Source organism: Lepidochelys olivacea, assembly GCF_965140295.1.
Source record: "Lepidochelys olivacea isolate rLepOli2 genome assembly, chromosome: 4".
NCBI lineage: Eukaryota > Metazoa > Chordata > Testudines > Cheloniidae > Lepidochelys > Lepidochelys olivacea.
The window spans coordinates 58,276,362-58,301,921 of NC_140414.1; the positions used below are offsets into that span (position 1 = coordinate 58,276,362).

General features: G+C 42.0%; 1 protein-coding gene and 1 long non-coding RNA gene across 3 annotated transcripts in view; one reads left to right on the plus strand and one right to left on the minus strand.

Annotated features, from left to right (window-relative positions):
* The window catches only part of LOC311519486, a 54,343-nt gene extending 33,636 nt beyond the window's left edge, over positions 1 to 20,707 (plus strand). The window contains exons 2-5 of the long non-coding RNA XR_014711288.1: positions 10,285 to 10,488; positions 15,596 to 15,815; positions 17,774 to 17,926; positions 18,649 to 20,707. This is a non-coding gene — a long non-coding RNA (uncharacterized lncRNA). The remainder of the gene's footprint in view (positions 1 to 10,284; positions 10,489 to 15,595; positions 15,816 to 17,773; positions 17,927 to 18,648) is intronic.
* MGAT4D (MGAT4 family member D) overlaps positions 1 to 25,560 on the minus strand; it is a 113,597-nt gene that overhangs the window by 20,559 nt on the left and 67,478 nt on the right. Inside the window, exons 5-8 of one of the 2 annotated variants that reach the window (XM_084626015.1) lie at positions 22,643 to 22,689; positions 13,728 to 13,841; positions 11,222 to 11,297; positions 471 to 585 (exon numbers count right to left, since the gene is read on the minus strand). In XM_084626015.1, the coding sequence (XP_084482141.1) occupies positions 471 to 585; positions 11,222 to 11,297; positions 13,728 to 13,841; positions 22,643 to 22,689 (352 nt within the window). The remainder of the gene's footprint in view (positions 1 to 470; positions 586 to 11,221; positions 11,298 to 13,727; positions 13,842 to 22,642; positions 22,690 to 25,560) is intronic. The other variant, XM_084626016.1, reaches the window with a different exon arrangement.

The following is a 25,560-nucleotide window of genomic DNA, read 5'->3' on the forward strand; positions in this document are numbered from 1 at the left end:
ATCTCTCAACAGAGTAAATTACACAATTGCAAATAAAGGCTCTATCCATCCCAATAAGCATCTTTGGAAGCCTGCCACACCTACAGTTATTGTGCAAATTGTCAGTCTTGGAGGGAGGGGCTGACTCCTGGGTCCAGTTAAGTGTGTAGACAGTTAAAAAGGAGCTGGGAACATGGCAGGACCTCTTTTCCCTGTGGGAATGAATACAATGTGACTGGATCTTGGGTTAATAGGATCTTGCACTATAAGGATAATGCCTACAGGCTCAGTGCCATACAGCATGGACAGTGAGAGACTCTGAACATAGACTGGGAGTCTTACATGGTTGTAGCATTTCCTAGAGAATCAGGGATGTTTTGGGATTAGCCCTTCCAGGGTTTGAAACACAATTCCATGTAAAATTTACATTAGTAGTGCACCTCTGAGTTTGAGCTGTATGCTAATGATCCTGCAGAAGCTGCAACACTTACCAATAAATCCAAGCTGAGAGAATTCAAGAATCATCCACTCATCAGATGGCTGTTTAAGAGCAAAGTTTTTTATTTTCTGAACGTACTGAGGTTTTGCTACAATATCATCTTCTAGCTGAAAAAAAGAACAGTGAAACTGATGTTTTCCTTGCTTACAGAGAGGAGGTTATCTTAATACGTATACATTATATATTTTGTTTTATTGCTGTCAAGTATGTGACTGGGATGTGCCAGACTCTAGCACATGATAGTGATTTCTCTAGTCTTCTCAAAAGAGTCCCATCTCAGAATCACACAAATACTTGTTTTACAGTAGTACCCATAACATGCTAAGCACTTTCCAGATATTCAAGAAAGCATGAGTCCCTGTCTTAAGAGCTCTAAGGGAAAATCTAAGGATAAATAGACAGACAGACAGAGGTTAAGGTAAGGGAAACAATAACATTTTATATAAAAATAATCTCCATTCATTGTAAGAAGCATGGTAGAAGTGACTCTTTAAGAGAGACTTCTAATGTGAATGGTGTAGAGCTTTGCAGATGAGCTTGCAGGGAGGTTGTACCATGTATGGGGCTGCATGGGAGAGGACATGGAGGCAATTGTGTGATAAGTTAACAAACAGCTGGACATGGTAGGGGAATACTAGTGGAGCAAGAAGAGAGGTGTTGCAAAGCTCAATAAGGGGCAGAATCAGAGCTTTAAAACTGGTGCAAAGAAGCTTAAATTAGATGCAAGGGTGGATGGGTCACCTCTTTACAGAAGAGAGTGGCATGATCAACTTGATGGCAAGGAAAAAGACTTTAGCAGCTGCAATTTGTATGGTTTTATGGGGACAAAGTGTGCATTTGGGAGGCCAGAGAGAGGCTATTGCAGTTGTTGAGGCAGAATATAATGAATACCAGAATGAGAGATGTGGCTGTAGTGATGCAAATAAAATGATGGAATTTTGAATTGTTGGGGAGGAAGAATTAGCAGGACTTGTATAGAGACTGGATTTGTGGGAAAGGGAAAGGGAAAATAACCCTGAGATGACAGTAATTATGGTGTGTCAAGAGTGAAAGAAGGTTGGTGGTTGGGAATGGAAGATTAGGAGTCTCCTTTGACCACGTCATCAGTTTAAACTGATTATAAGACATCAAAGAGGAGATGCCAGAGATAAAATGAGATGCAGGAGTCAATGTAAGGAGCAGTTATTCAGTGGAGAAACAGATTTTTCAGAGATCACACCTGAAAACATATGAGCTGGTGAGATTATCTAGAGGCAGTGCATTAAGTGAGAATGGCTAGGAGACAAGGACAGAGCATTGGGGAAACCTCCAGAGAGAGGAGAAGAAGAGAACCCACCAAGAGAGATATGGACAGAACTATCAAAGGCGGGAAGAAGAGCAAGGGAGGACATTATCTCAAAAACCCAATCAGCATCAGATGTCAAGAAGAAGAAGAAGAAGAAAGCTGACAACATCAAAAATCAGCAGAGAAGATGAAGATAAGTAGAGGTCCTGAAATATGGCCACGAAGAGATCATTAAAGACTTCAATGAGAGAAATTAAAGTAGCAGAGAAAGCAGAAGTCAGTTTGGAACGGATCTAAGATAGTTTCATAGAGTCTAAAGCCTGATAGGACCATTGGATCAGCTAGTCTGACCTCCTGTATATTCACAGGCAATTAAATTTCACCCATTTACCCTTGTATTGAGACTTTAACTTGTATTTGGCTAAAACATAACTTCCAGACAGGCATCCAGTCTTGATCTGAAGATGTCGAGAGATGGAGAATCTACCACTTTCCTTGGTAGTTTGTTCCAGGGGGTTAATCACCTTTACTGTTAAAAATGTGTCTAACTTCTACCTTGAATGTGTCAGTTTCCAGCCACTGGTTCTTGTTATGACTTTGTTATGATGTTGAAGGAAAGAAAGTCAATGCAATGGTTGTGCAGTGCTTGATCAGGAAGTTTAGCAATGAATGGGAGGCGTGTGTGGAATTGTATAATCTAGTTGTCAGGATTGACACCTGAGAGCCTAGCAGAACACAAGACTACAGGCGTTATCTTCCTTTGTTCATCAGTACTTCATAGATTAAAAGAGGCACTTTCATATGAGTGAGGTTGTTATTAAAATTTGGTTTTCAACTAAGGAAACCAGAAAATGAGAAAATAAAAAAAGCAGCAAAATAAAATGGAAAATGGCAGTTGTTCAGATTTCAAACATTTTAGTAAAGCATTATTTCACTTTTTCAGACGATTTAAAATATTTATTTGCATTTGTGACACATGGCCAGAAAGGGTTAAGCAGCTTGCAGGCAAATAGACCCCCAATTCAACCTTTAGGGAGATATTGGTAGATAATGCCTCTGTTTCTGTGTGTTTACATATATATTGTTAGCGGTTAACAATGTAATCGAGCAGTCCCTGTCTATGCTGTATTCTATTAATTCAGAGATCAAAAGGAAACATTAACATTTAAATGAACTGTAAACACAGTGATATCACTGTATTCATCTGTCTTTGAAATGTATAGCAAATCACCTGCGAATGGTGGAAGACAGGCAATTGCCTTATGTTAATCCCTGTAGCTAATTACCGATGATGCTTAGGAAATAGAGACTTCAAAGTCTCCATGATTGCCTATTGTTCGCCTAAGGACTTCAAGCTGTCAAAAGAAGGCCTGGAACTCTATAAAGATATCTTGGGTCCTGATTCTTTTTATCTCCGATCAGCTTGATGCTTCATGCAGAGGAAACTTGGGTTGTAAGACTGATATCCAGTCCCATTTGGATCACCCTGAATATGAACACTGGACGATAACCTATGGACTAATTCTGAAAGAACTCTTTGCAACTACAAAGCTCACCATTTCTACTATGAATCTGATCTAAGAACTGTACTCATGTCTGTATGTATACTGATCGTTTAACCAATACTTACTCACTCTCTTCTTTTTAAATAAATTTTAGTTTAGTTAATAAGGATTGGCTGTAAGCGTGTATTTAGGTAAGATCTGGAATACTGATTAACCTGGCAAGTAATAAGAAAAGGAGTACTTGTGGCACCTTAGAGACTAGCCACAAGTACTCCTTTTCTTTTTGCGAATACAGACTAACACGGCTGTTGCTCTGAAACCTGGCAAGTAATGTGTCCAATCCTTTGGGATTGGTAGAACTTTCTTATATGATGAATAAGATTTTCAGTAATCCTCATCATATTTGACTTGGGTGTCTGGGTGGAGGCCTACAGTTGGGTTGCTTTAAGGGAACTGTGTTGTTGGCTTCTGGGTAACCAGTGAGGTATTATAGAAGCTGTTTTGTGCTGGTTTGGTAAATCTAAGTATTGGAATATCCACCAGCTTTGGGGATTGTCTGCCCCATTCTTTGCAGTTCACCCTGAGTAACTCCAGTGTGGCCCCCTGGGGCCCTGATCACAGCATTTTAAACCACTATTCAACAAATATGCAAACACCGTTTACTTGAAACATCTTGTTCTAGCATGCCCCAATGTGATCAGAACATTCAGTTATCTCATTCAAGTAAGAGACCCCCTCCTTTTTTGAAAAAAAAAAAGCATAAACAACAAGGAAAGCTGCAGGTTTAAAAAACGCTTAAAGATTACACCATTTAGGAGATCTTCCAAACAGAGGGGTTGATCCAAAGCCCACTGAAGTAAATGAAGAGAGTCTTATTGACTTCAAAGATCTTTAGGTCAGAACTCAAACAGCATTAAAAAAGCAAATTTAAAATCCCAGTCCACTCAAGTGCTTACTGACAATGTAGTGAAAAATGTAACTATTAAAATAATACAGGAAATACATTTTTTCCCTTAAGACCTGATCATAGATGACTTTTGATACGTTTTTCTTGCTGTTTTCACTGAACTGCCTTATTGTACACTTTTCTCCCAATTTATCTTAGTTTTATTATCTTTTGTAATTTGTCTACCCAAGATCTCTTTCAATTAATTGGGCTGATATTAAGATCATCCCTACTGATTTCCCCTAATATTAAGTCAAAATGGCACTATATGTGAAAGAAAGCATATAGCATCAAATAAAGTAAAAAAATCTTAAATTCATCAAAACGTTACCAAAGAATCTCTATGGATAGAAATTCCATGCTTGAATAATAGGAGTACAGCTGTAGGAATATACTACCAATCACCTAACCAGGATGGTGATTGTGAAATGCTCAGGGAGATTAGAGAGGTTACAAAAACAGAAAACCCTAACTCTAACAAGGGAGGATTTATCACCTCAGAACATGTCACCTCAGGAAAGGATGCACAGATAAAATTTCTGGACACCATTAATTACTGCTTCTTGTAGCGGCTAGTCCTGGAACCCACCAGGGCAAAGGCAATTCTTGATTTAGTCCTAAGCAGTGTACAGGATCTGGTCCAAGAGTTGAACTGCTTGGTAATAGTAACCATAAAGTAATTAAATTTGACATGCAGTAGAAGGAAAATGTCAAATAAACCCACCCCAGTATCATTTTAACTTAACTTGCCTTTTTGAAATTTAAGAGAAATTAGAAGTAACAGTCAAAAGTGTGGAATGGATGCAAGCTGCATGGCAACTTTTTAAAAACACCAAAATAGGGGCTCAAACTAAATGCATACCTCAAATTATTAAAAAAAAAACAAAACAGTAAGACCACCAAGAAAATGCCACCATGGCTTAACAACAGAGTAAAAGAGGTGGTTAGAGGCAAAAAGACGACATTTAAACATTGGAAGCCAAATCCTACTGAGGAAAATAGAAGAGAGCATAAACTCTGGCAAGTCAAGTGTAAAAGTATAATTAGGGAGGCCAAAAAAGAATTTGTAGAGCAGCTAGTAAAAGACACAAAAATTAACAGCAATTTTTAAAAAAAGTAAATCAGAAGCACAAAGGCTGCCAAACAATCATTCGGGCCACTGAACAATCAAGGTGCTAAAGTAGCACTCAAGAATGTTGCGGAGAAGCTAAATTAATTCTTTGCATTGATCTTCACTGAAAAGGATCTGAGTTAGAATCCCACACCTGAGCCATTCTTTTTAGGTGACAGATGTGAGGAACTGTCCCAGATTGAGGTGTCAATAGAGGAGGTTTTGGAACAAACTGATAAACAGTAATATGTCACCAGGACCAGGTCGTATTCACCCAAGAGTTCTGAAGGAACTCAAATATGAAATAACATATCACAGTTTGTAGTTCTGCAACCTATCACTTAAATCAATCTTTGTATCAGATTACTGGAGAATAGTTTATGTACATCAATTTTTTAAAAAGCCTCCAGCAGCAATCCTGGTAATTACACGCCAGTAGGCCTAACTTCAGCATCAGGCAAATTGTTTGAAATGATAGTAAAGAACAGAATTATCAGACACATAGATGAGCACTACATGTAAGGGAAGAGTCAACTCAGCTTTTGTAAACAGAAATCTTGCCTCACCAATCTATTAGAATCCCTTGAGGGTAACAACAAACACACGGACAAGGGTGATCCAGTGGATATAATGTATTTGGACTTTCAGAAAGCCTTTGACAAGATCCCTCACCAAAGTCTCTTAAGCAAAGTAAACAGTCATGGGATAAAAGAGAAGGTTCTCTCACAGATTTCACAAAACTGGGTGACTGGGCAACAAAACAGCAGATGAAATTCTGTGTTGATAAATACAAAGTAATGCACATTGGAAAACATAATCCCAAATATACATACAATATGATGGGTTCTAATTTAGCTGTTAACACTCAAGAAAGATCTTGGAGTCATTGAGTAGATGTTTCAGGAGAACTAGCCACAAAGTGCAGCGGCTGTCAAAAAGCTAACAATGTTCGGAACCATTAGGAAAGGGATACATAATAAAACACCTTGAATACTGTGCGCAGTTCTGGTTGCCCCATCTCAAAAAGGATATATTAGAATTGGAAAAGGTACAGAGAAGGGCAACAAATACGATTAGGGGTATGGAACAGCTTCCACAGGAGGAGAGATTAAAAAATCTGAGACTGTTCAGTTTAGAAAACAGAGGACGAAGGGGGGATATAATAGAGGTCGATAAAGTCATGAATGATGTAGAGACAGTAATAAGGAAGTGTTATTTACCCTTTTATGTAACACAAGAACCAGGGTTCACCCAATGAAATCAATAGGCAGCAGGTTTACAAACACAGGGAAATACTTCTTCACACAACACACAGTCAACCTGGTAACTCGTTGCCAGAAGATTTTATGAAGGCCAAAAATATAACTGGGTTCATAAAAGAATTATACAAGTTCACAGAGGATAGAGCCCTCAATGACTATTAGGCAAGATGGTCAGGAACACAACCTCATGCTCTGGGTGTCTCTAAGCCTCCAACTGCCAGAAGCTGGGAATAGATGACAGGGTATGGACCACTCAATAAAACTGCCCTGTTATGTTCATTCCCTCTGAACCATCTGGCACTGGCCATTGTCAGAAGAGAGGATACTGGGTTAGATGGACCATTAGTCTGACCCAGTATGGCCATTCTTATGTTCTTATTAAGTTAATGGCAGTCAATAAGAAAAAATTGTGAAATGGCAGGTTTGCTACAGATACTAGAGTCGCAAAGCACCTCAAAAAAGTAAGGCTGAGTAAGGCAAAGTAAAAGTAAAGGCAAAGTAAGGCAAAAGTAAGGCAAAGTAAAAGTAAGGCAAATTCTGAAAGCTGCTGTCATATTTAATGTTTTCGTTTAAGTTCCCATGAGGATTGATAGAAAGCACTTTCCAACAACTGTAGTAATTGAACTACTCAAAGATGCTTTCAGCTTTGGAAATACATAATTACCTAAGTATAAAACAACTCTAAATGGACATGAGAAAAAAACTACATCTCCTCCTAGGTATGGAGAAATTTGATTGCCTGCTTTTATGGATGACTTACAATCCTATTATCCTGGCTCTGGCATTAATACAAGTGTCTCAAGAGGCTCTAGTGTACTGCAAAAAAGTTGAGCAGTTACAGTGAAAATGACAATTGTTTCTAAACATCTCTCAATCTTTTACTGATTAACAAAGACATTACCAAGTATAAAGAGAGCAGAGCTGAAGATACAGTAGCTGATCACATACAAAAACTTAAAGTAGAAGAGATGACTGAATAAATGTTAGGTCTCGTTATCTTTTTCCAAATATTTATTTGTGATAAGTGCACTTCACAAAGCAGCTCACTTAGACCCCAGTTCAGCAAAGACCTTATATTTAAATGATTTGCTGAATTGGGGCTTTAGCTGGCATGTGATAGTAAGTGAATTGTAGATACACAATTACGTAACTTTATTGTCTTTTCAACTTTAGAAGTTCATATAAGTTATTTACCAAAATGATACTATTTCTGAGAAAACAGTAAAATAAACTCTCAGTTTTAAGATTTCCCTAAAATACTAAACACACCCAAGAAGTAAAACAAAAGCATCTGAAAAAATGTCACAAACCTCAATTTTAATCGAAAATGTTTATGTTACAGTATGGTAAGTAATGGGCTCAGGAAAAGAATTTTTAAGCTTTTTCTTCATGTTGTTATGGAGCTTCCAAATAGTGGCCTAGAGTATTCCCATTAGATCCATGCGTGCAGGGGGTCCTCAACTGCCACTGTAGCACCCATTTCATCCCCCTTGTCTGAAGCCTCTCTGTACAAGTCAGGGTCTGTGCTGGGGAAAGATCCAGAGACTGGACAGACCAAGGGAAGGAGTGGCAGGCTGGGAAAGGGCCAAGAGGAAGGGCATCATTTCCCTTCTAGTCCTCCAGAAAAGTGCTATAGGCACCACCACAACCTAGGTTCTGGGTGTATGCCCCGAGGCAGCCCTTAAGATGTCTCAGATAAGGTAAACAACATTTAATTATTCTTAAAGGAAACTGGAAATTCATAATAACCATCCCTATGCAAGCACCAATATTTCTGGTATTGTTACAATCTTCCCCAATCACACCAACACAAATCGTAGAATTATAGAAGATTAGGGTTGGAAGAGACCTCAGGAGGTCATCTAGTCCAACCCCCTGCTCAATGAAGGACCAACCCCAACTAAATCATCCCAGCCAGGGCTTTGTCAAGCCTGACCTTAAAAACCTCTAAGGATGGGGATTCCACCACCTCCCTAGGTGACTCATTCCAGTGGTTCACCACCCTCCTAGTAAAATAGTTTTTCCTAATATGCAACCTAGACCTCCCCCACTGCAACTTGAGACTATTGCTCCTTGTTCTGTCGTCTGCCACCACTGAGAACAGCCTAGATCCATCCTCTTTGGAAGCCCCCTTCAGGTAGTTGAAGGCTGCTAGCAAATCCCCCCTCACTCTTCTCTTCTGCAGACTAAATAAGACCAGTTCCCTCAGCCTCTCCTCGTAAGTCATGTGTTCCAGTCCCCTAATAATTTTTGTTGCCCTCCACTGGACTCTCTCCAATTTGTCCACATCTTTTCTGTAGTGTGGGGCCCAAAACTGGACGCAATACTCCAGATGTGGCCCCATCAGTGCCGAATAGAGGGGAATAATCACTTCCCTCAATCTGCTGGCAATGCTCCTACTAATGCAGCCCAATATACCATTAGCCTTCTTGGCAACAAGGGCACACTGTTGACTCATATCCAGCTTCTCATCCACTGTAATCCCCAGGTCCCTTTCTGCAGAACTGCTTCTTAGCCAGTCAGTCCCCAGCCTGTAGCGGTGCATGGGATTCTTCCGTCCTAAGTGCAGGACTCTGCACTTGTCCTTGTTGAGCCTTATCAGATTTCTTTTGGCCCAATCCTCCAATTTGTCTAGGTCACTCTGGACCCTGTCCCTACCCTCCAGCGTATCTACCTCTCCCCACAGCTTAGTGTCATATGCTAAAAGTACAGAGCACTTTGTTTGGAGACATTGTTAATTTCTGGACAGCCATCCTCTCCCTGGCTGTGTCTAAGGTGCATTAGAGACTTGGGTAACATTTTCAGGAGTGTGCAAGTGACATAGGCAGCTCAATCCCATTTTCAAACATGACTTAGGTGGTTAGGAGTCTATGTCTCATTAACTTGCACTGACACTTTAGCTCCTAAGCACATAGGTGCTGGAACTAGGGGTTGGGAGGGGGTGCTGTAGCATCCCTTGACTTGAAGTGGTTTCCATCATATACAGGGTTTACAGTTTGGTTCAATGGCTCTCAGCACCCCCACTATATGAATGGTTCCAGCACCCCTGCCTAAGCAGGTCAATCATGTTTGAAGATTGGGCTTAGGCTCTTAAGTAGAACTGGTCAAAAATTTTCGGATGGAACATTTTTCCACCAGAAAATGCTGCTTTATCAAAAATCAACATATTCTCCAGGAATGAGTCTTTTTTGACAAAATTCTGATGGAAACCTGCCTGCCAAGGGTTACCAAAACACGCCTGGTTTCCTGACAGCTCCCCTGTCTGGCTCCTCAGGAGCCCATTGGTGTGCTAACATGGAACCAGAAGCCTGGAAGCTCTGGAAGCTCCCAACTCCGTAGCAGCCTGGGCTTCCTCACTCCAGGGCAGCCTGCAAAGTGGGCTGCTGAAGAATCAGGGATTCCAGGGTCCCAAAGCTCCTCATTAGCCTGGGAACTCTGGCTCCCAGGATCCCCAAGTTGTGCAGTTCCTCACCTGGCAGGTTGTTGGGGTTCTGGGCAGCCTTGGAAACATTTCTAAAAACATTGAAATGAAATGGCCAAGTAAAAATTCCCATTCTGTGCGTAATGTCTACATCTCATTTTTCATTCTTTTTCAAAACAATTTTTTTTGAAGTTTCAGTATTTCCTGCAGAACAGGATTTTCCATCTTTGGACAGTTCTACTCCTAAATCACTTTGAAAGTTTTACCTTTATCCAGTAGCAGTTCCAGAAAAGAGGAGAAGGAGCCCTTCTATGTGCCCCATCCTGCTGCTGACCACCTGGGAGAACCCTTCCATGCAGAACCCTAGGATCCATCATGGGATTGGGAAAGCCTCACTCCTTATTCCAGTTCTCTTCCCACCTGAATGGAATTTCTGGATGCTCTCCTCTCCAGTGAAACCCATGGTAAACATTAAATGAGGTAAAGATGCTTTCTACCTGGTATTCTTTCCTGGTTTCGTATCTCTTCCCCCACACATCACCACCATTATTTTTAGCTAGTTTATTGTTTCTCTCAGACAGCTGTTGTGAAATCTTCTAGATGGTTACAGTGCAGTGCATTCTTTTCATTGTAGACTGCTAATCAGCCATATGTCTTGACTTGTTCTGAAGTTAAGCCCAGATTTATGTGGATCCAACCGCCCACACGTTCTGGGGAAGTTGTGGGTCTGGATTTTGCAGTTCAGCATACACACATCCCAGTTTGTTTTAATGAAATGAACTAGTTCATATTTTTCCCATTTTGAAAAAATCCTTTGAGAGATTTTGGCCAGCTATGACCTGAGTTGTCACCTGGATCTGTAACCACACTGTCTGTTTATACTACAAGCAAAAACTCATTAAAAACAGATTCCCGTAACCTGGCCAGAAAGTTGTTTGATGGTTCAATTAGTTTGCAAGTCTGTCATTCAGCCCTGCAAATATCAGAAAGGTACAAATGAAACTACCATTTTAGATCAAATAATACATAGTTGTAAGATGAATACCTATGAAAATATGGAGACTCATGCTTACAAATGATGTGAGCAAATATACTGAAAAACACAGGAGACTTACCTTCATGGTGTAGTTCAACAGTAATTAAACTGCCAATACTAAAAATCAGCACATTTTATTTATTGATTTACAGCTGGTTATTGATAATGTGAACATACCTGTAAATAAAATGTTCCCTTAGGTTGTGCATATAGCATTAAAAAGCTATAATCCAAATTCTGTTTAGTTCTCCACCTAAACATAAACAACACATTCTGTTAAACTTTCTCTGGATTTCTCAATGGAGTCATCAGCATAATACTGGCATTAGAACACTGTAGTTATGCAGTCTATACTAGCAACTATTCCCACTCACTATTAAATGGATCAGACGAAAGCTAGTAAAAAAAAGTGTCTGATTCAAAATAAACTCAGTTTTAGAATTTCCTCTATGCACTGCACATAAACCAATTTACACATTTCAGGTGAACTAAACCACTCTTCTTGTTTTGTTATAAATAGTACCAGTCAACATACAGTTATAATTTATTGAGATTTCACCATGCAGTAAAATACAGTGCTTTTATGAGTCAACACAGAAGCAGGTCAACAAACTTAATTGTTATATTTAATAGTAAAATGTAAATTTTCCTCTACAAAGCAAACCATCTCATTTTACTATCAATAAAGTTGATATTTGTTAATCTGCAACAAGACTTTAAAGAAGCAGATTTATAAAAAGTGATAAGCAAAAAGATTTCCAGAAATTAATTACTGTAGTACATCTGATAGGCTCATGACTTTAATTATCAAATTCCATGTACCTGATACATTCCTGAACTAGGAATATTTTTACCTTTATTATCTTAGAGTATATATATATAATTTTCAGTACCTCATAATTTTGTTCAGCAGTAGAGATCAAAGAGGTGATCATTTCATACTTGTCACCAAATCTTTTTCAGGCAGTCTTTCCCATATAGTTTCAGTGGGGGCAATAATGCTTGTGTGAATAAGGAGAGTATGATTTTGCCATTCATTTAGTACTTAAGACCCTTTAATTAATCTGTTTCTCATTCTAAACATTTTCTAAACATTCCTTCTGAGAAGTGAGAGTCCCTTAAAATCCATCATGCTTACCAGAAGATAGTTAATTTACAAATGATCACCTGGGGCCAAAAGTTAAAAGGCGCTCAAGGTCAAATTAGAAAGTGCCCAGGCACCCAACGTGGGAAATTCCAATATTACAAAGTTTGTTTTCATCCCAAATTGGGAAAAAAGTGAAAATATCAAAATCTGAGTGAAACACAATTCCTCAAAAGGATTTAGAATTTAGATTTAGAATGATCAAAAATGGGACTATTCAGACATTCCTGAATTGAAACATTTCAATTTGGTTTGTGAAACTGATTGCAATGTTTCATTTTGCATCAATTCGACATTGAAAAGTGTCGACCTGAGCTACCATGGTGCCTCATGGGAGTTGTAGTTTGAGCACACCACGCCATCAGTCTCCTTTCTAGGCCATGTCCCCCAGTTGAACTGTATCTCCCAAGACTCATCACCATGATTCAACCAGAGAAGAGACTAACGTGGTTCATGGGAGATGCATCCAGCCAGAGAGGAGAACAGGGGCATGAGGCACCATGGCAACTCAGGCAGACACAGATCTGAACTGAAATTAAACATTCTGATTTGGTTTGACAAACCAAGGTATTTCCATTTGGGTCAATCCAACTTGAAATGAAATACTTAATTTCATTGTTACTGAGTAAAAATGGAAAAACTTTGGCAAAATCAAAATTTCCCATGAAAAATGTCAAATTTGTGGAAATTGCATTTTGATGAAAATTCCTAATCAGATCTATTGATATTAAATATTGTTTTTGCTTATTATTTTTGAAATTCCACAAAGCTTATTTATAAAAAAGAGTTCTTCCTTCACCTTATCTATAAAGGTTTGAGGATGACTGCAAAATCCAAATTATAGCGGTGCAATTCTAAGAATTTGGGCCTTGATGGGAGCAACTAGGAATATTCTACTCATGTGTACCAAATATATTTGCTCTCTAGAAAGAATGGGATTTAATTTAAAAAAAAGCAACCTGATTTCATTCATGTATGCAACATGCACTACTGTTCTCTTGCTATCATCTGTGTTGCTTCAAACTGGCAGCTCAGTGCTCTTGAGCATATGAATGTGGAGCCATGAAAGTTGTTGGTGACAATCTAAACTTATTTTTGGTCTACGAAAAACTGATTGGCTTCTGTAAATCAACCAGTTTCAGGTTATAGTTTCCTGTTAATGAATTTGAAGCAAGTGGGCCAGTGATACCACCAGGAGTTAGTAAAAAGGATTCATTATATTATATAGAAGTAACAACAAAAGTGAGGCCATCTATCAACATACTATTCTAATCTATATAAATCATCATCTGGCACTATATACTCAGTTTTAAACCTGTTGGATTTTTAGAAGCAGGAGAGAATGTTTTGCTCTCACTCTGAAGTTGATGGACACCGACAACAGCATTGGTTTCCACCATACTTATACTTGTATTAAATAAATTTTCCATGACCTTCTGCTTAAACTTACAGTGCTTTATCAATTTAAATACAGTGGACTATTTAAAGGAATTACTGCTGAACAAAATTCTTGGAAAGTTTTTACATAGCCTATCTTACCTTACTCTTTCCTTTGAGTCTCCAAATGTTTCCTTGAGATTGGAGAAGTCTGGGTAATAGGAAGCAAGAGGGGAAATAACCTCAAGAATGCCCGACTGCACTTCGTTAGGGAAGCTGTAAAGAAAAGATTAATAACTATGGGCTAAATCAACAAAAGGACTTAGACATTGCAACTGCCAGCATTTAGCACATTTAGGCACCTTGATGATCAGTGGAATCCTGAGCACCAAGTTATACAATGCATGGAGAAAGTTAGGCACCTAAGAATGGGATTCTTAGAAGCCAGGAAGCTGATCAGGACTTAAGCTAGCCAGTAGGAAATGCTGGGGAGAGGAGCAGGGACTAGGCCCCATGCTTCAAATGTAGTTAGGTGCCTAAGTGTGGGTCACAGGGAGGTGCCTATCTCCACTTGGAATTCACAGCCATGAACCCTTTCCTGGAGTTAGGTGCCTAGGTCAGGTCAGCCCTTTCTCACAAAAATTACCGAGAGAGAAAGAGAGAGAGAGAGACCACTCCACCACAGCCAATAGCCCAGAGGTTACAGCACTCACCTATGATATGGGAAACCTGTTTTTCAAATACCTACTCAGCCCAGTTTCGAGCAGGGATTCAAACTTGGATCTCCCATGTCAGTTCCCGAGTCACTGGGCTGTTGGGTATTCTGGGATGGGTATACAGACACACACACTCTCTCTCACTTGTTTCTTGATCTGCTTCCCCCCCGACTGTCTGGCATGCTCTGCGAATCCCTACCAGATCAGGCCCCACAGGTGAGACAGGCAGGGGAATAACTAGTTTGAGAATCCTGCTAGGTCTTAGACATCAGCTAGGGTGCCGAGCAGTCAGTGGAATCAGGATTCAGGTGGTTTTGTGCATGCCCACTGGCAAAAACTTAGATGCCTAAGGAATTTAAGTACCTACAGGTTTAGGCGGTAACTGACTGGACATTTTTAAGATCATAGTGGTGCCTAAAGGGGCAGTTAGGTATTTAAGAGCTTTTCTACACAATTGGATAATGCACTCAAAGGGGATGTGATTTCAAAACCACATTAATTGGTCTATGTAGACTCTGCTGGTATGCGCTAAACGTTCCCTTGTCTGCTTTGATATAGTGCTGTTTGAAACAGTACTATGTTAAAGCACACTGGGGAACCCTTAGACCTGCTAGTGCACACTACACGAGCCAATTAATACATGTACTTCAGAAATCACCCTCCCATACAGCTCATTACTCACCATGTAGACCAGCCCTAAAATTCCTTGTGGATCTAACTAGCCCTCAGGTGTTAATCCTGGCATAGGGATCTGTACAGGCAGTTCCTAACCCCACGTTCAATCCCAGACCATGTCTACATGGGCAAAAAGATGTGTTTTTAATAATCAAGCTAACTCAGTTGAATAAACTTAACTCAACTGAAAAGTATAATGAGGCTTGGTCTACACTTGAAAGTTTTACAGGAATAACCATTTTGGTTCAGACATTTTACTAAAATAATTAAACTGGTAATAGCCCTAATGTGGATGTAACTATACTGGTATAAAAGTGACCTATACTGGTATAGCTTTTCCCATATGGGATGGGGAATAACTATGTGCTAGAGAGTAGAGATGTCACACTTCATGTACACTCTTCATGAAGTCTTTGGCTTTCCTATGACACACTTTCTGCTGTGGAGCAGAAACAAAGGAACCTAGAACAGGACAGTAGCAGGCTACAGCCAGACAGTTGCAGGAAGTTTTACCACCTTATTTCTGTGCATAGTTTCCATTCTTAATAAAGGGTTATCTTCAAACTGGTCTGTTTGTTGGTAAAAAATGATTACCTTCCTTTGTATAGCTGTTCTTTGAAATGTGTTTTACATGTTCAGTTCCACTGTAGGTGACTCAGAAGAAAACACACACAGAGGTGAGTTTGGAATCTACCTGAACAGAGACTGTAAGACAACCCACCCGAAACTGGTATCATCTCTGGACTGATTGGCAATGGCATAATGAGAAGCAAAACTGTGGACTAATGACCAAGTGGCTGCTTTACAAATATCTACAATTGGCACTGGACCCAAGAAAGCTGCAGAAGCTGCCTGTCTGGTAAGAGAATGCACCAACACTCTAGTTGGCAGAATAGTATTAGCCAGTGGGTAGCACAAACATGCATGAAGTGGGACCTAGGATGAGATTTTCTGAGTGGAAACTGTTTGGCCTTTAGCTCTGTCTGCAACACTACAAACAACTGCGTAGAGGATCTAAAAGATTTCTTCCAGTCCATGTAGAAAGCTAAAACTCTTCTCACATCCAATGAGTAAGCTATTCTTCATCCCTATGTGCATGAGGTTTCGGAAAGAACAATGGAAAACAGATTGCTTGGTTAACATGAAAATCAGAGGCTACTTTCGTGAGAAATTTTGGGTGAGGACAGAGATAAACTTTATCCTTATGGAAAACTAGGGGGGTTCTGACAACTCGCCCACCCTTCTGGCTGAGGTAACTGCCATCAGAAATGATACCTTCATGGAAAGGTGAAGAAGAGAGCAAGTTGCCAGGAGCAAAAAGGGAGGTCCCATAATTTTTGCTAGAACTAAGTTCAGGTCCCCAGGAGAGACGGGGTCTCATACATATGGGCATAATCTGACCAAGTCCTTTAGGAAGTGGGTAATGATGGGGTTTGAAAAAAGATCTATCATCCACCAAGAAGTGGAAGGCCAGAATGACTGTCAGATGCACCCTTATAGAGCTAATAGCCAAACTCTGTTTTAGATCTAGCAGATAGTCCAGCACGAGGTCCAGGGGTGCCTGCTCTGGAGATGCACCTTTCGCATGACACCAAATGGAGAAATGCTTCTGTTTAGCCATGTAAGTGCTTCTAGTTGAGAGTTTTCTGCTATTCAGAAGCACTTCTTGAATGTCCTTCAAGCAGGACTTTCCAAAGGATACCAGCCATGAAGAATCCATGCTGTCAGATGAAAAGCTTGGAGGTTGGAATGGAGTCCCAGAAAATTACATCTAAATCCAATGGGAGAGACAGGGGAGGCTTGACTGACAAGGATATCAGGATCAAGTACCAGTGTCGATCACGCAATGCTGGTGCTACAAGGATGAGGTGAACACGGTCTTGTTTCACTTTGAAAACAACCATGGGAAGCAAAGGAATCAGGGGGAAAGCATATAAGAGAAATTTCTTCCAGGATAGAGAAAAGCATCTGTCAACAAGCCTGGACCAAGCCCGCCTTGGAAGCAGAACTGATGTAATTTTCTATTGATTCTTCTTGCAAACAGGTCCACTTGGGGAGTTCCCTGGAGCTGGAAGATGGACCTGGCCACATTTGAACGTCGTGAGCACTCATGGTGATCGGAGAAGGATTTGCTCAGCTTAACCACTAAAATGTTCTGTTTTTCAGGATGATAAGCAGCTCTGAGATGAACTGGGTTGGCTAAAAAGAAGTTCTAGAGGCATGCTGCCTCCTGGCACAGTTAGTTCAACTGTGCTTCTGCTTGTTTGTTTATGTAAAACATGGTCACCGAATTGTCGGTCAGAATTAACAATTTTTTCCCCCACTACATGGGGGAGGAAGACCAAGCAGGCTAGACATACCTCTCAACTCCCTGACATTTATGAGTCTTTTGAGGCTACCGAAGACCTTGAGTCTGCAGGGACCCCATATAAGTCCCCGAGCCCAGAAAAGACACATTAGTAGCAGGGGGAGAAAGGGAACCCCCATGCAAACTTTCTGAAGGTTCATCTACCAGTCTAGAAATGACAAAATTAACATTGGCACTCCAACCACTTTAGCCAAATGGTGATGACTCATGGCACACACTAATACTAGCCATGCCTGCAGCTTTCTGAGGTGCAATCTGGTGTGCTGAACTACATAGGTACATGCTGCCATGTGACCGAGAAGACTGAGGCAGCTGCATACTGTTGTGCAGCAGCATGCTCTCAGTTGCAGCACTAAATCCTGTAAAGTTTCTAACCTGGCTTGTAGTAGCAAGGCCATAACCTTTGTGGAGTCTAAGACTGCCCTGATTAATTCTTTTGTCTGTACCAGTTTCAGGATTGATTTGTCTCGATTTACTAAGAGCCCCAGCGCATCACATGTGGACAGGACAGTTGATAAACTGGATAGGTCTTGAGCCTTAGACCAACCTCTGATCAACCAGTCGTCCAGGTATAGGAATATATGAACACCTAATTTTCGTAGGTGAGTTGCTACGACTGCCATGGATTTTGTGAACACTCGGGGAGCAGCTGACAGACCACACACAAGCACTGTGAACTGATAATGGCACCCATTCACCACAAATCTGAGACACTTCCAATGGTCGTGATGTATTGTAACATGGAACTAAGCATCCTTTAAGTTGAGGGCAGCATACGAGTCCCCCTGCTCCAGGAAAGGAATAGTTGAAGCTAGGGTAACCATGTGGAATTTTATTTTCTTCAGGAATTTGTTCAACTGTCTTAGATCTAAAATAAGCCTGAGACCCCCTTTTGTCTTGGGGATCAGGAAGTAGTGGGAATAGAAGCCCTTCCCCTGAGGTACAAGGGGACTTCCTCTATGGCCCCTGCCAGAAGAAGAGATTGGACCTCCTGTTGAAGGGAAATCTTGTGAGAGTGGTCCCTGGAGAGGATTGGGGAAGGGGGTTGAGGGGTAGAAATTAACTGGTTGGCATACCCAGTTCCACTGTGCTTAAGACCCACCGGTCTGAAGTTACGTGGACCCAAGCATTTAGAAAGTGGGATAAGCGACTGGTAAACAAATGATGGCAAACAGAGGGAGTTATGGTGACTGGTACACTGTCCTTGACAAACCCATCAACATGCCTCTTTGGATGAGGCAGTTGGACAGGGTGAGCCCATTGATGCTTAGGAGGAGGGCAGTGGAGGGCATCTCCTATAACCTTTGCCCTTTTTCCTTGGCAGATCTTGAGATTGGGAAGCAAACCCTGGTGTCTCTATGGCTGCTGCAAATGAAACTGCTTTCTTTTCGCTGCTGGGATATAGATCACAAAGAATTTGAGTGTTGTCCTAGAATCCTTAAGGTTATGAAGCCTGCCATTTGTTTTTTCTGAAAAGAGGGAGGGATCTTTGAAAAGTACGTCTTGGATAGTCTGTTGGACTTCTAGAGATAGACCACAAGACTGCAACCACGTACACCTTCTCATAACAACACCTGATGCCATGGTTCAAGCAGCCAAGTCTGCACTATCTGAACTGTCCAGGACTGGAGGGCAGTCCTGCCGACCAGCTTACTCTCTTCAGCCATTACTGCAAATTCTTTTCTATAGCCCTCTGGTGGCTTATCTTGAAATTTCATGATGTTTCTCCCGGAGGGTGAAGTCATATTGACTCAGGAGAGCCTGTTGGTTTGCAATCCTTAGTTGTAGTCTTCCTGAAGAATAAAGCTTGCAACCAAACAGATCCAGCCTCTTTGAGTCTTTGCATTTTGGCATTGAAGCTTATTGTTCTTGTCTTTCCCACTCATTTGCAGCTCCCACCACAAGAGAACCCGGAGGAGATGAGAAAAAAAATGTTCATATCCCGTTATAGGGGACAAAGTACCTCCTCTCAACTTGTTTTACTGTCTGGGGCAAGGAGGAGGGTGCCTGCCAAAGGGCCTTGACTGGCTCCAAGAGGCTTCATTAATTGGTAGCACCACCTTGACTGGGGCCGCCGATACTAGGATGTCCACCAACATATGAAAGCTTTCATGAACCTTTTCTGCCTGAATGTCAAGTACAGAGGCCACTCTTTTTAAACTATCTTGATAAGCTCTGTGGTCCTTTGGCAGCTGTGAATCACTTGACAGCTCCACAGCCTCATCTGGTGATGAGGATGAAGATGCAACAAACATCTGAGATGGTGGTTGGTCTGTGGCTTGTAGCAGGGAGGGTGCCTGAGTGGCTTTTGGCCAGGGAATGATGCTCTCAGTACCAGTGCCTCCAGTGCACTCTCCATGACAGCAAGCAAGATGGTTGAGGGGAGGTCCTAGCCCAGCTGGGGGATGGGGGCAAGACCACACAGTGCCCATAATGGCCACTTATGTAGGCCCAGGACCTATCCTTGCCCAGGTGATTGACCCTTAGGAGGACACCAATGCTGGGGCTGCTGCATGGCGCAGGGTCCCAATGACTCTGATGGAGGGCATGTTCTCCATCCTGGGTGGGAAATAGAGGACCTCACCTCTGAGTTGGGGAAGAAGAGTCAGATGCTTTTGATGGTGAAGATGCAAATCCAGATGGGACTTGTGAGAAATAGCCTCATCCCAGGGATGGCGGTACTGGGGAAATCATGGGAGGTGACTACACAGGCTTTTGTGGAGGTTTGGGTAGTGGCACCATCGGATCTCGATCTGGACAGGCATGAACCATGGGCATCCATATTGGCTGTGGACCTTCCCCTGCCAGTGATACAAGTACTGAGAGGCTAAACAAGTCTCTTGTGGCTGCATACTCTGGTAACCTCTCCAGGGTTCTTGGGATCAGCGCTGTCTTTTGGCTCCATTAATGTCTTTCAGGAGATGGCCTTGACAGACCTAGCACAAACTCCAGAGGTGGCAATCCCCTCTTGGGAGGAGAGGAGTGTCTCTTCTGAATGTTTTTTCAGGTTTCTACCTCTAACTGATGCAACCAAGCTAAGGAACCACACCTGAGGAAGGCCCAAGCCTTTTCTTCACACCTGGAGAACAGTCCTGAGGAGCCACAGACATCTCCAGTGGAATGCTCCATACCATAATTGATGAACTTGGGTGCTTGCCATGTGTGAAGACTCTGATGGGGGTCAAAGTGCTGCCTCCATAAGCGAGCACTTAGCCTCACTGCCTTATCTTTTTTTGAACAGCATTTGAATCCTTTGCAAATATGACATTTGTCACTAGCATAGGATTCCCCCAAACATTTCAAGCAGGCCGGGTGTGGGTCACAGACTGGCATGGGTTTTGCAAGGCCCGGCAGGACTTAAACCCTGGCAAACACAGCATCATTCCAGTACTGTTCCCAGTATTGAAAGATAAAAAGCGATCAAATGAGACCAAAAATGGGAACCTAAGTACAGTAAAAGCTGTGTTATTCAGCACTTTATCAATCAGAAAGCTCTATAAACCAGTATTTCTGATATTCAGTGGGGTTGCTAAGTGTCTGGTTTTCGACCAGAATGCCCGGTCGAAAAGGGACCCTGGCGGCTCTGGACAGCACCACACACTGGGCCATTAAAAGTCTGGTTGGCACAGGGCCAGCAGACTCCCTACCTGGCTCCGCGTGGCTCCCTGCTGCTCCTAAGTGGAGGAATGGCCATGGGGGCTCCGTGATCTGCCCTCGACCCAAGTGCTGACTCCGCAGCCCCCACTGCTGGGAACCGCAGCCAAAGGGAGCTACGGGGCAGCGCCTGTGGGAGGAGGCAGCGTGCAGAGCCGCCTGGCTGTGCCGCCATCTAGGAGCAGCAGGGACATGTTGCTGCTTCCGGGGAGCTGCCCAAGGTGGGCGCCACCTGAATCCGGCACCCCGAAACCCCTCCCACCCCCAACCCCTGCTACTGAAATTTTGCAACTTACCTAAAATAACATTGAGGGTGAGAAATCGCTTCTTGAAACCAGTCTCTTTAAGATCTTAAGCTTAGTATGCGTGGTTTGTTTTATTTGCTCAGTAATCCGCTTTGTTCTGTTTGCTATCCCTTATAATCACTGAAAATCTGCCTTTTATAGTTAATAAATTTGTTTTGCTTATTATTAAATCCAGTTTGTGCAATTTCTAACGGGGCCAGGGGGAAAGAAGTAGTGCATATCTCTCATCACATTGAGGGAGAGGGTGAATTTTTATGAGCTTGCGCAGTGCAGATCCTCCTATACAGCACAAGTCAATATACCTTTGGGTCTGCACTCCAAGGGAAGTGAGCACCTGAGTGCTGGGCAAGTCCCTTAAACTGAGTCTTCCCAGAGCTGATCTCAATGTCTGTGTCTTTCTGCAGCTGGGTGTGGCCCTGTCTTTGTGTGTTCTAGAGCAGGTTTAAGAGCCTGCCTCAGCAAGACAGAGTAAAGGGGGCCCATGCTGGTGGAACAGGCGGGCTCAGTGGTATCCCAGTACATCAGGTGGCACAGTGCATTACAGATCCATCCTGTCATTCAGTTCCAGTTTCTGGATGTAGTTATTATTGATTATATTCTTTGTCATTCAACTGCCTTTCCACTCTGTATCCTCCTTGCATTTAATTGTTCTTCTTTAGTGAGTAAAGGTTGATACTTAAAACACAGCATCAACAATGCAATGTTTTTCACAATCAGCTAACGTAGCTGCAGTCAATATTCCATTTAAATGGGCAATTCAAGCACTTGTCCCTTTCAAGCGAAGACTTTCAGTTTTTCAAGTGTTACTAAACATTTACCAGAGAGTAGGATAAGAGCAAGCAAAATTACAGTGAAATCTCAGCCTGAGCTTATTTCTTCATAACAGTCACACTTGAATTCAGTCTTTCAAAGTCTTTTCAAAATTACTTCATACTGAATCGCAATATAGATAACTGAATTAGTGCATTTCATTGAAGTAGATTGCTATCCAAAATCTGTGGCCCTTAAAAAAAGAAGAACTGCTACCCAAACTATCAAACAAAGACACCTAGAAAATGTCACAGATCTCAGCACAGATAGCTATAGATTTTAGGGGACTGAGGTCAATGGGGACAGTGTATGAATACAAAGGTGCTTTGGATTGCACTATTAATTCCTTGGAAAGCAGGCTCACATTGAAGAAAATTAACGTATGTTTCAAAGGTTAGAATGCAACCTAAAAGCATTGAATTATGAAATGTGAGTAATGGCACCATTTCAGCAAATTTTAATTTTGTAGTTCATTGTTGAAACGCTGCAACTTTTCAGGTAAAACTGATTAGCCATTAGCCATACAATAGGTCCTGAGGGAGGACTTACCTGGTTCTAACACTTTCTGCAATACTGTTAACATACTCTGCATTCACCTAGAGAAGTAAAGAACAAAAAAGTATCTAACACACTCCTTCCTTTTACCCAATTTAATATTTTCATTAACTTCCAGTCTAACTGATATAAGTATACATAGAAAACACTTCACTGCCTAATTTTTTAATTCTAGGCAAGAGTAATTATATCAGTGTTCCTACAACTAAATATTGTTGTGTTACCCAGGCATCTGAATTTATATTATAAATCATAGATGCTTCATTTGTGTGTAAATTATTTGTGTGTGGACTATATACAGGTTCTCATCACTTTAGTAAGAGAGAGATCACAGATTTGTGGCAATCTGTCTACAGCCTCTAGTTGTGAGGACTAAATTTAGTATGCCCCTCTGATCCTGTTCTCAGTAAAGAGGTCATTTGGATTAATCATCAAAATAATCACTAACTTTTATTAACCTGATCCGGTTGTTGGTGAGAAAACTCACCTGTGCAAACTTTCCTTGCCTAGGGCTATCCATATCCAAAGTTTTAAACAGGAGATTGCTCCTCATTTAACTAACTGCTGGCATTTAGCCTGGAAATTAGAATGTCAGTTTTTGCTCATTATTGCTGCCCCATACAACTAGCAGTTTTAGTATGGAAAATTCAGGCTTTAACTAAATGAAAATCTAACACTGCTTAAAGGTGTTGTCCCTTTGGAGATGTAGGGGTCATTCTGTCAGTTTAGGATTGGTTTTTAAAAAGTTATAGCCAAGCTTCATCACAAGATATACATTAAAACAGCAATAAGTCAAGAATACATAGCTGTTGAGGGTTGCCAAGAGAAAGCTACTTCAACAACCGTGTTACCCACTTACAGACATGATACTACTTAGAGTTACCCATGATGCAAGCATTTGTGAACCTGATCCCCAGAAGCTTCAACGACTAATAAAGCTACTGTGCCCAAAGCCACTTCACTCCGTTTAAATTGGGAAATTACACCAAATTAGAAAGTGACCCTGAGGATTCCTGGGGAGAGACTCCACCCTTCCTACCCTACACTACTCTGGCCTGGCCCTTTTACACTGCTACAGCAGCATAAAGAGACAAGAAAAAATCTTTAGCTGGCTGGTGGGCAATTCCTTTGCTACAGGCACTATGCAAAGCTGCTGTAACAGCCTTACATAGGACCCTCTCAAGCTCCTTCACTGGAAGCATGCTGGGGGAGGGGGCAGAACTTAAAGCAATCTTAGCCCTGGTCTACACTAGGACTTTAGGTCGAATTTAGCAGCGTTAAATCTATGTAAACCTGCACCCGTTCACACGATGAAGCCCTTTATTTCGACTTAAAGGGCTCTTAAAATCGATTTCCTTACTCCACCCCTGACAAGTGGATTAGTGCTTAAATCGGCCTTGCCGGCTCGAATTTGGGGTACTGTGGACACAATTTGACGGTATTGGCCTCCGGGAGCTATGCCAGAGTGCTCCATTGTGACCGCTCTGGACAGCACTCTCAACTCAGATGCACTGACCAGGTAGACAGGAAAAGAACCGCGAACTTTTGAATCTCATTTCCTGTTTGGCCAGCGTGGCAAGCTGCAGGTGACCATGATGGAGTCCCAGAATCGCAAAAGAGCTCCAGCATGGACTGAACGGGAGGTACAGGATCTGATCGCTGTATGGGGAGAGGAATCCGTGCTATCAGAACTCCGTTCCAGTTTTCGAAATGCCAAAACCTTTGTCAAAATCTCCCAGGGCATGAAGGACAGAGGCCATAACAGGGACCCGAAGCAGTGCCGCATGAAACTTAAGGAGCTGAGGCAAGCCTACCAGAAAACCAGAGAGGCGAACGGCCGCTCCGGGTCAGAGCTCCAAACATGCCGCTTCTATGATGAGCTGCATGCCATTTTAGGGGGTTCAGCCACCACTACCCCAGCCGTGTTGTTTGACACCTTCAATGGAGATGGAGGCAGCAGGAAGCAGGTTTTGGGGACGAAGATGATGATGATGATGATGAGGTTGTAGATAGCTCACAGCAAGCAAGCGGAGAAACCAGTTTTCCAGACAGCCAGGAACTGTTTCTCACCCTGGACCTGGAGCCAGTACCCCCCGAACCCACCCAAGGCTGCCTCCTGGACCCGGCAGGCGGAGACGGGACCTCCGGTGAGTGTACCTTTTAAAATACTATACATGGTTTAAAAGCAAGCATGTGAAAGGATTAATTTGCTCTGGCATTCGCGGCTCTCCTGGATGTACTCCCAAAGCCTTTGCAAAAGGTTTCTGGGGAGGGCAGCCTTATTGCATCCTCCATGGTAGGACACTTTACCACTCCAGGCCAGTAACACGTACTCGGGAATCACTGTACAACAAAGCATTGCAGTGGATGTTTGCTGGCGTTCAAACAACATCCGTTCTTTATCTCTCTGTGTTATCTTCAGGAGAGTGAGATATCATTCATGGTCACCTGGTTGAAATAGAGTGCTTTTCTTCAGGGGACACTCAGAGGAGCCCGTTCCTGCTGGGCTGTTTCCCTGTGGCTGAACAGAAATGTTCCCCGCTGTTAGCCACAGGGAGGGGAGAAGGTTGAGGGGATAGCCAGGCGGTGGGGGGAGGCAAAATGCGACCTTGTAACAAAAGCACATGTGCTATGTATGTAATGTTAACAGCAAGCTTTACCCTGAAAGAGTGTAGCCACTGTTTTATAAAATGTATCTTTTTAAATACCGCTGTCCCTTTTTTTTTCTCCACCAGCTGCATGTGTTTCAATGATTACAGCATCTTCTCCTTCCCAGAGGCTAGTGAAGATTAGAAAGAAAAAAAAACGCACTCGTGATGAAATGTTCTCTGAGCTCATGCTGTCCTCCCACACTGACAGAGCACAGACGAATGCGTGGAGGCAAATAATGTCAGAGTGCAGGAAAGCACAAA